The 10215-nt window shown below is 43.1% G+C and overlaps 1 protein-coding gene across 1 annotated transcript in view; it reads left to right on the top strand.

Annotated features, from left to right (window-relative positions):
- The window catches only part of ttr (transthyretin (prealbumin, amyloidosis type I)), a 15949-nt gene continuing 5734 nt past the window's right edge, over positions 1-10215 (top strand). Inside the window, exons 1-3 of the mRNA XM_020510087.2 lie at positions 1-99; positions 3210-3346; positions 6169-6304. Coding sequence (XP_020365676.2) covers positions 40-99; positions 3210-3346; positions 6169-6304 — 333 coding nt within the window. The 5' untranslated portion in view covers positions 1-39. The remainder of the gene's footprint in view (positions 100-3209; positions 3347-6168; positions 6305-10215) is intronic.

The following is a 10215-nucleotide window of genomic DNA, read 5'->3' as shown; positions in this document are numbered from 1 at the left end:
TCCTTTCAACTCCTGGCATCAACTTAGACAGCAGGCAACATGCGTTTCACATTGATCCTCATCGTCTGCTTGGCTGCCTTCTACAAAGGAGAAACAGTGGTAAGTGTTTATAATGGTAACCTATATTTCACAGGGTAGCACTGCACCGACTGTATAAATTCTCTTTCACCTCACTTTAGGCTGTAGGAGGCAAACAATTTTTGTACGATAGGTACAGGTTGAAATAAGCAGAAAGTAAAACTGTGCTGGCAAGGGACAGCTCCAGAAGGTAACAGCTAAACGTGGCCTCTCTCGTTTTCCAAGGTACTAAACAGAGCAATAAGTGCTCCAGCAGCTAACACTCTTCCCCCCGAGCCATGGGATTCAAATTTAACTCCACAGACTTGAACACTCCCACATTCAGCACAATTCTGAGGGAGTACTGCACTGCCAGAGGGGCTGTCTTTCAGATTAAATATATTCCACCCCCATAAATGGGCTTGACATTATTTGAAGAGCAGGATTGGGACCACTATCTGGTGATTTTTGCCTTGCTGGAGCTTACTTTGTGCAAATTGGTTGCTCCATTCCAATGGTGACCAGATCTTAAGAAGCACTATGTTGGTACTTCAAAGCACTTTGTAACATCTGAAGGTCATGAAAGATGCTACAGAAACGCAGTTGTTTCTTTGCTGCTTTTGATAATCATGGCTGAAAGTTCACCCAAACACTAACACTGCTGCTCAGATACTTTGGGTCATAGAGCCAGACAGCACAGAAACAGAACCTTCAGTCCAATCCAGTCTATGCCAACCAAGTTCCCCAAACTAAACTAATCCCACTTGCCTGTATTTGGCTGATATCCCTCTAAACCTTTCCCATTCATATACTGATTCAAATGTCCCTTAAATGTTGTAACTGTAACTCCTACTTCATATGAGGCACCCCACTGTGTGAAAAAGTTGTCCCTCAAGTCCCTTTTAAATCTTTCTCCTCACACCTTAAAAAAATGCCACCTCGTCTTGGAAATCCCCCACCCTAGGGAAAAGACACTTGCCATTCACCTTATCTATGCCCCTCATGATTTTATAAACTTCTGTAAGGTCATCCCCCAACCTCCTACGCTCCAATGAAATAAGCCCTAGCCTCTCCAGCCTATCCTTACAACACAAACTCTCCAGTCCCACCAACATCCTGTATATCTTTTCTAAACCCTCTCCAATGTTATACTATTCTTCCTATAGCAGGATGACCAGAACTGTACACAATATTCCAAAAGTGACCTCACCAACATCCTGTACAACCTCAACATGACATCCCACTCCTATACTCAAAGGTCTGAGCAATGAAGACAAGCGTGCTAAATGCCTTCTTAACCACCCTGTCTACCTGTGATGTGTTTGAGAGAATCAAAGTTGGGCAATAATATCTTATACGACTTAGGGGCTTGCCTAAGCATTGTGCAATCCACGTTTGGAGTGTAGTACTGCACTAATGCAAGGAATAAAGCAGTCAACTTCCAAATGGCTCACTCCCAACAAGAATGAGATAATGACCAGATCACTTGTTCTTTTCATTGTTGATCTTCTTGGATCAATCTCATTGGTGCATCCCAGAGACACAGAATAGTTACATCAGAGGGATGCTGACTCTCTGAAAGGACAACCCATCTCTTGCTGTTTCTTGGCAGCCCTGATAATGTCATTAGGCTACTAATCGAGAGACATGGGTGTCAAATTGCTGGTGAAATTTAAATTCAATTAATAAAATCTGGAATGTAAAACCAGTCTCACTAACAGGGAGTTGGTAAGTCTCTTCTGGAGTACTGTGCCCAGTCCTGGTTGTCCAGTTATAGGAAGGATATTATCAAGCTTGAGAGCATTCAGAAGAGATTTACCAGGATGTTGCCGGGTATGGAAGGTTTGAGTTATAAAGAAAGGCTGAATAGGCTGGGACTTTGTTCATTGGAGTGTAGGTGGTTGAGAAGTGACCTTAGAGAGGTTTATAAGATAATGAGGGTTATAGATAGGGTTAATGGCAAGTGTCTTTACCCTAGGATGCCGGATTTCAAAATGGGGTACGTGGTTTTAAGGTGAGAGGAGAAAGACGTGAGGGGCAAATTTTTTTTTTTTTTTTTTTTTAAAACACACAGAGGATGGTTCACATGTGAAATGAACTTCCTGAAGAAGCACAGTTACAACATTTAAAAGACATTTGGATAAGTATTTGAATAGGAAAGGTTTGGAGGGATATAGGCCAGGAGCAGGCAGCTGGGACTAGTTTAGTTTGGGATTATGGTTGGCATGGACTGGCTATATGACTCTATGTCTCTATGACAAGCCTCATCTGGTTCCCTAATGCCCCTAAGGGAAGGAAACCTGCCATCCTTACCCAGCCTGGACTACATGTGACTCCCAGGTTGTGGTTAGCTCTTAACTACTCTTTGAACTGCTCTCGTGATCATCTCAGTTCAGTGAGGCAGCTCACCACTGCCTCGTCAAGGGCAATTATGGACAAGCACTAGCTGTTAGCCCAGCTGTGATAAATCAATAAAAAGCATTGCCACATAAAGTCATGTAGGTAGATGGAGATAAATTACAGATGGCCATGATCTAACTCCACTATGCTGAATATGGCTGGAATGCCCTCCACTCACTCCGAAAATTGTTACTTTGTACAGACTTTGAATATATCTGTGAGAAAGTCAGGACTGCAAGAACAGGACATCATAAAGGGAACAACAATTTAAATTAATATTTTTTTAAATTCTGGCATCTTGTCCTGATGAGTATAAAATTAAATTTTTTTTCAGTAATGTCCAATTTTCTACATTTTCTAGATTTGATTCTTAGGGCTAGAGGAATCAAAGGGTATGAGGAGAAAGTGGGAACAGGGGATTGGATTTGGTGATCAACCCTGATCATATTGAATGGCAGAACAGGCTCAAAAGGGCTGAATGGCCTATTCCTGATGCTTTTTTAAAAAATGTTTTCTAAAAAGCAGTAGACCTCACTGCAAAGACATTTTGAAGTGAAATATCCCCACTATCTTACCATGTATAAGACACCATCCCTTGTGGCATTATTTTGAAATAACTTACCCAGGCAAGAATTTTTTGGTGACTCATTACAAACACTGAACTGATAGCTATTGACATGTTAAATCAAACGTTTTGATTTTCATCCTGCCTCTTTACCTCAACTAATCTGCTTTGTTTCTGTCTACCTCAGGACCACGGTGGTAGTGATACCAAATGCCCCATCAATATCAAGGTTCTTAACGCGGTCAATGGAACCCCAGCAGCAAATCTTCGTTTGCAAATATACCGACAAAATGCGGACCTCAGTTGGCAACAGCTCAATACCGGGTGGGTACAAGAACCAGGGTGAAGGGTCCTCAAATTCCTTCACATCCAGACGTATCCACGGATGTGGGAGGGGAATTTCAGGATTTATATCCAGCGACTCAGATGGAAGGGTGATATATTTCCAGTAACATTTGTACCACATAAATGCCAGGCATTAACCATCACCAATTAGAGATACTCTAACCATTGCCCCTTGACATTCAATGGTATCCACCACTATCAATATCCTCGGGGGGTGGGGAGGTGGGTGGTGGTGGGTTAACCATTGGCCAGAAACTAAATTCGACTTCCCACACAAACAGTGGCCACAAGAGTAGGTCACAAGCTAGGAATACTGCAGTGAGCAACTCACCTCCTGACTCCCCAAAGCCTGTCCACCATCTACAAGGCACAAGTCAGGAGTGTAATGGAATACTGCCCACTTGCCTGGATGGGTGCAGCCCCAACAACACTCAAGAAGCTTGACACCGTCCAGGACAAAGCAGCTACTTGATTGGCACTACATCCACCAGCATCCACTCCCTCCACCACCGATGCTCAGTAGCAGCAGTGTGTACCATCTACAGCATGCACTGCAGAAATTCACCAAAGATCCTCAGACAGTACCTTCCAAACCCACAACCACTTCCATCCACAAAGACAAAGGTTAACAAATGTTTGGGAACACCATAACCTGCAAGTTCCCCTCCAAGCCATTCACCATCCTGACTTAGAAATATATCACCATTCCTTCAGTGTTACTGGGTCAAAATCCTGGAATTTCCTCCCTAAGGGCATTGTGGGTCTACTTACAGCACATGCACTGCAGTGATTTAAGAAGGTAGCTCACCACCACCTTCTCAAGGGGCAACTAGGGATGGGCAATAAATGCTGGGCCCATATCCCATAAATGAAACAAAAAGTCAAGATGGTGTGTGACCAGAATGGGAATAAGCAAGAGGTGGCGTTTCCATTCATCTGCTGCCCTTGTCCTTCTAGATGATGGAGGCTATGGGTTTGGAAGTTGCTGTCCCGTTCTGTGGTCTGTGGTCTATCTTGCAGTTGGTACACATTGCTGCCAAGGTGTGTCAGTGCGGGAGGAAGAGGATATTGAATGCGGCAGATAGGATACCACTGGGTGATATCAACTATGAGTGTTGCTGGAACTGCAATCATCCAGGCTACTTCTCATCCTTTCTCGAATGATGTATTTTTAAGCATGTCAAGTAGCAAAAGTTGGGCTCCTGTGGCACAGAGGTAGTGTCCCTATCTCTGAGTCAGGAGGCTCGGTTCAAGTCCCACCTACTCTATAGAGATGTAATAATATCTCTGAACCAATTGATTAGAAACTACTGACAAGCCATAATGCCAGACAGCTGCAAGTGTAGCGTATACATTTTCAAGTCTAACAGGGCAGAAGAACTCCTTCAGTAACAATTTGTAACCCTCACAATGAGGAGCAAGCCAGTGGACCTCAGGATTCATCACAAAATAAAGGCATTAGCCAGGCCTTTAAAGGCGGCATCAGCGTCTGGGCTAATCACTAGCTGAGGTTACATAAGCTTGCATTATAGGCTTAGGAGATCAGGGTTTGAGTGAAAATTTGTAGCTCGGGTGCTGGTTGTAGATGTTGGTATTTTTGCCGAGCTGGCCACTAAACTAGCAACTAAATGACACGACCAGATGCCCTTCATTTCAATACACACAGACGAGAAAAACCACACTTTCAACTGTGACAATACTACTATCATTGGACAAGCCAAACAGAGGACAGCCAGGGAATTCTTGGAGGCTTGGCATTCATCCATGGACTCCATCAACAAACACATTGAATTAGACACAATATACTGACCATTACAATGCCCAAACAGAACCGCCACCTACTGGAAGCAATAAAAACCAGACCATATAAATTTGAACCGGCACAAGACAACAGCGCTTCACAGGAGGCTCCACAGCACTGAGGATGTCACCTAGTAAGGGGACAAAACGTCTGCTATCAAGCCTCCCAGCTCGGCAAACACACCAACATCTACAGGCTTAGGGGAGGTAATGGCACCAACGTTGGGAGGAGTCCTGGCTTTCACAAGTGCTGACATTGGATTTAGTGTTCCCACGTATCTACTGCCTTTGTCCTTCTCAGAGGAAGTAGTCGTGGGTTTGGAAGGTGCTGTCGGAGGATCTTTGGTGAATTTCTGCAGTGCATCTTGTAGACAGTACACACTGCTGCTACTGAGCGTCGGTGGTGAAGAGAGTGGATGCTTGTTCAAGACCCAATCCCGAACACAAAAACAAGGTTGATACTTCCCATACAGCACTGAAAGAGCACTGATGTGCTGTCTTTCAGTATGCGATGTTAAACTAAAGACCCCCACCCCCACCGTCTGCCCTCTCGAATGAATGTAAAACTCCGACAGACAGTTCATGCTGTTGTTAATCTCCACCACCGGGAATACCGATTTCATTTCATTGACTCCATGAAAGGCACTTTCTGAACAATTAAAGAATCAGCAAGTGGCTTAGAAAAAGTCAGGCCAAGTAACTTATTGAGATTCTTTTTGCCAATTCACATGTGTGTAGCAATGTTACACAATCCTCAGATAGAACTGAGCTGTTCTGACATAGGAACAAAGAAGAGGCCATTCTGCCCACCCACTGTTCAACTAAATTATGCATGTTTGATCCATATCTCAATTCTAACTACTGCAAAACTAATTCAAACATCAAGGCAAACCTTTGATTTACCCTCCGCATTGAGTTGGGTTGTACTCAATGCGCACTTCACTTGTTAATATAATTGCTAAATCACTGAAATTACAGTCCAATTATGTTTTTTTTTGTAGAATTACAGCAATTAATGGAGAAGCTCACAATCTTACCACGGAGGCAGATTTTATTCCAGGAATGTATAAGGTCCACTTCAACACTGCTGATTATTGGAGGAACTTGGGATACACCCCCTTTCATGAATGTGTCAATGTGAGTACCATTTACATTGTTAAAATAAGCAACAAAAATTATTTTGCAATCAAAGTGTTACATCTGACTGGGTAATACACTGGAAATCAAGCTCCCCCAGCCCCTGTCCAGAGTCAAATTAGAATCCCTACAGGATGGAAACAGGCGATTCAGCCTATCAGGTCTACTTCGACCTTCTGAAGAACATCCCACCCACCACGCCCTAGCCTATCCCTGTAACCCTGCATTTCCCATGGTAGCTTGTGCATCCCTGGACACTAAGGGCAATTTAGCATGGCCAATCCACCTGACCTGTACATCTTTGGACTGTGGGAAGAAACTGGAGCACCCGGAGGAAACCCACGCAGACACGGGGAGAATGTGCAAACTCCACATAGACAGTCACCCAAGGGTGGAAGAGAACCCAGGTCCCTAGTGCTGTGAGGCAGCAGTGCTAACCACTGAGCCACCGGGCCAACCCAAATAAAATTTAAAGACTTGAAAAGTACTAAAAGCTCCCCAATTTACATCTTTTTTGCACTCAGATTGACAGAAAACACAAATCTTTCTCACAAGAATTGCAATTCATGACGAATAAATATATTCTGCCTGCAGATTTTAAAAAAATGAACATTGGCGTATGACTGTTAAAATGAGAACTCCCTCCTATACACACAACATAAGACAGACCCAGACAGGAAAACAAACATGGGGAGTAGAGAGAGAAGGCAGTTCAGTGGGTCCCAGCCCACAGGATCTGCTGTAAAGGTTCTCTAGGCTTATCAAGTCATGTTGCTCCTCGAGTCTCCTTCTTCAGTTGCTTTCACTTATTTACAGGTGGCACAGGGTAACTGACTCATTATTTAGAAATGTGACCCAAAGACCTTTATAAATCACAGCAAGTGGAAAGGAGAAATAAATTGGCTATCCTCAGACTAGAGATGCTTTTTATTGCAGAGCAAACATGGCTCCTTCTCCTCCAGAGATCCAAAAGTATCTAAGACCAAATGATACAGGAGCAGAAATAGGCCATTCAGTCCATCAAGTCAGCTCCACTATTCAATAATTGCTTATATGTTTCTCAACCCATTCTCCTGCCTTCTCCTTTCATCCCCTTATTAATCAACAATCTATTTATCTCTGTCTTAAGTCACAAGGGATTCACAGTGAGCTGATAAGATATATACAGAACTGTTTTTGTCATAGGAGATAGAATAGTGGTGGAAGTGTGTCATTCTGACTGTAGATCTGTGACTAGTGGTGTTCTGCAAGGATCAGCAGTGGGACCCCTGTTGTTTGTGATATGTATAAATAATTTGGGAGAGATTGTAGGTGGCCTGATTAGTAGGTTTGTAGATGACACAAAGCTTGGGGCAAGTTGCAGATAGTGAGGAGGATTGCCAAAGGATACAAGAAGATATAGATGGGCTGGAGGCTTTGGCAGAGGAACGGCAGATGGAATTTAATCCGGACAAATGCAAGATGATACATTTTGGAAGAGCTAATGAAGGAGGCAAGTACACAGTAAATGGATGAACTCTTAGCAGCATCAACAGAGAGATATCTAGGCATAAGGGACCACAGTTCCCTGAAAGTGGCAACACAAGTGGATAAGGTGGTCCAGGAGGCATATGACATGCTTGCCTTCAGCAGTCGGGGTATAGAGTATAAAAATTGGCCAGTCATGTTACCTTTGCATAGAACTTTAGTTAGGCCACATTTGGAATATTGCAGACAGCTCTGGTTGCCACACTACCAGAGGAACGGGGCGGCTTTGGAGACTGTATAGAAACAGTTTTACTAGGATTTTGCCTGGTTTGCAGGCTATTAGCTGGGAGGAGAGATTGGACAAACTTGAACATCAAAGGATGAATGGAGAGCTGATAGAAGTTTCCAAAGTTATGAGAGGCATAAATAGAATGATAGGTGAAGTCTTTTTCCCAGGGTAGAAATGTCAATTACTAGAGGACATAGGTTTAAGGTAAAAGGGGATAAGTTTAAAGGAGATGCAAGAGGCAAGTTATTTTTTATTTTACATAGAGGGTGGTAATTGCCTGGAATGTACTGCCAGAGGTGGTGGTGGAGGTAGATACAATAGCAACATTTAAAAGGTATCTTAACAGATACACGGATAGCCAGGGAATAGAGGGATACAGAGCATGTAAAAGGAAAGAGGTTTTTAGTTTAGAAAGGCATCATGTGTCAGCACAGTCTTGCTGGGCCTGTGTCTATGCTTTGTTCTTTAAATACACTCAATGACTTGACCTCTACAGCCTTCTGCAGCAATGAGTTCCACAGATTCACCACCTTCTGACTGAAGAAATTCCTCATCTCAGTTCTAAAAGGGTCACCCCTTCTCTCTGAGGCTGTGCGCTAGTGAAAACATCTTCTCCACATCCTCTCTACCCAGGCCTCTCAGTATTCTGTAAGTTTCAATGAGATCTCTCCTCATCCTTCTAAACTCCATGGAGTATAGACCCAGATTCTTCAACCGCACCTCATATGTCAAGCCCTTCATCTCCAGGATCATTCTTGTAAACTTCCTCTCGACCTCAAGGCTAGCACACCTTCTTTAGGTATAGGGTCCAAAACTGCTCACAATGTTTCAAATGTGGTTTTACCAGAGTCTTATACGGCCTCAGCAATACATTCCTGTTCTTGTATTCTAGCTCTCTTGAAAGGAGTGCATTTGCCTTCCTAATTGCCAATTGAACCAGCATATTAACCTTAAGAGAATCCTGAACTAGGATTCCCAAATCCCTTTGTGCTTCAGATTTCCGAAGTCTTTCTCCATTTAGAAAATAGTCTATACTTTTATTCTTCCTACCAAAGTGCATAATCTCACATTCCCACGCTGTATGCCACTTCTTTGCCCACACTCCTAGCCTATCCAAGTCCGTCTGCTGCATCCTGCATCCTCAGCCCTATCTGTCCCTCCATCTATCTTTGTGTTTGTAATCTTTCTGCCAAAACATAATCCCAAGTTAATCAGGTGCCTGGTAGCCAATCAATATTCATAGTCTGTAGTTTCAGCTTCACCTGAACTTCCTCCCATCCTTCGGCACCTATCTAGCAAAGCCTGCTATTCCTATCTCCTTCATGTGCTTAACCTCACCAAAACAATATGTCAAACCATTCATTACTACCACTCCCAGAGGTAGCAAGTTCTCACCACATGGAATTTCATCTGAATTCCCAATTGAGTTTCTTACTGACAATCTTACATTAATTGTCTCTAGTTATGCTCTTTCACAAGGAGTTATCCTCTGTGCTTAACCATTTTAAATCCTTTGTGAAGTCACCCCCTCAGACTTCTCTTTTTAAGATGTGTGTGCCCTTTCTGGATCTCATTATTCAAGCGACAATGCTTAACTGATTTGAGAATTTGTGGAGCAGTCTTGCATTTTTTTGAAGTTACGTGCAATTAAAGAATGACAATTGATTTTGATCAAATTGGGGAACATAGGGCCACCTCCATTCTATAGTAAGCGCTGATTTATCACATCTCCCTTCACCTCATTCAGGGCAAGAATGAAGGTAAGAACCTCAGACTGATTAGCGTTCTCTCAATCTCAAACACCAACATCACTTTTGGGTAATCCATTTTGTACAACAGCTAAACTGAATTCTTAATTCCCCCTATCCACCATGGGAAAATGATTTAAGAGCTACCACTGTTAAAGCATTGACAAGCAGCATTGAGAACCGTTAGCGAAACAGTCAATGGTCAAAGCAGATTACTGATTAACTGGATCTCAAACATCAGCCACAAACAATGTTATGGATATCAAAAGAAACTTATCAAGGTACTGAGACAACAAGGTGCAGGGCTGGATGAACACAGCAGGCCAAGCAGCATCATAGGAGCAGAGAGGCTGACGTTTTGGGCCTAGACCCTTCATCAGAAAAGGCTTTTCTGATGAAGGGTCTAG

Source organism: Rhincodon typus, chromosome 4 (assembly GCF_021869965.1).
Source record: "Rhincodon typus isolate 14 chromosome 4, sRhiTyp1.1, whole genome shotgun sequence".
NCBI lineage: Eukaryota > Metazoa > Chordata > Chondrichthyes > Orectolobiformes > Rhincodontidae > Rhincodon > Rhincodon typus.
This window is presented reverse-complemented; position numbering and strand designations above follow the sequence as displayed.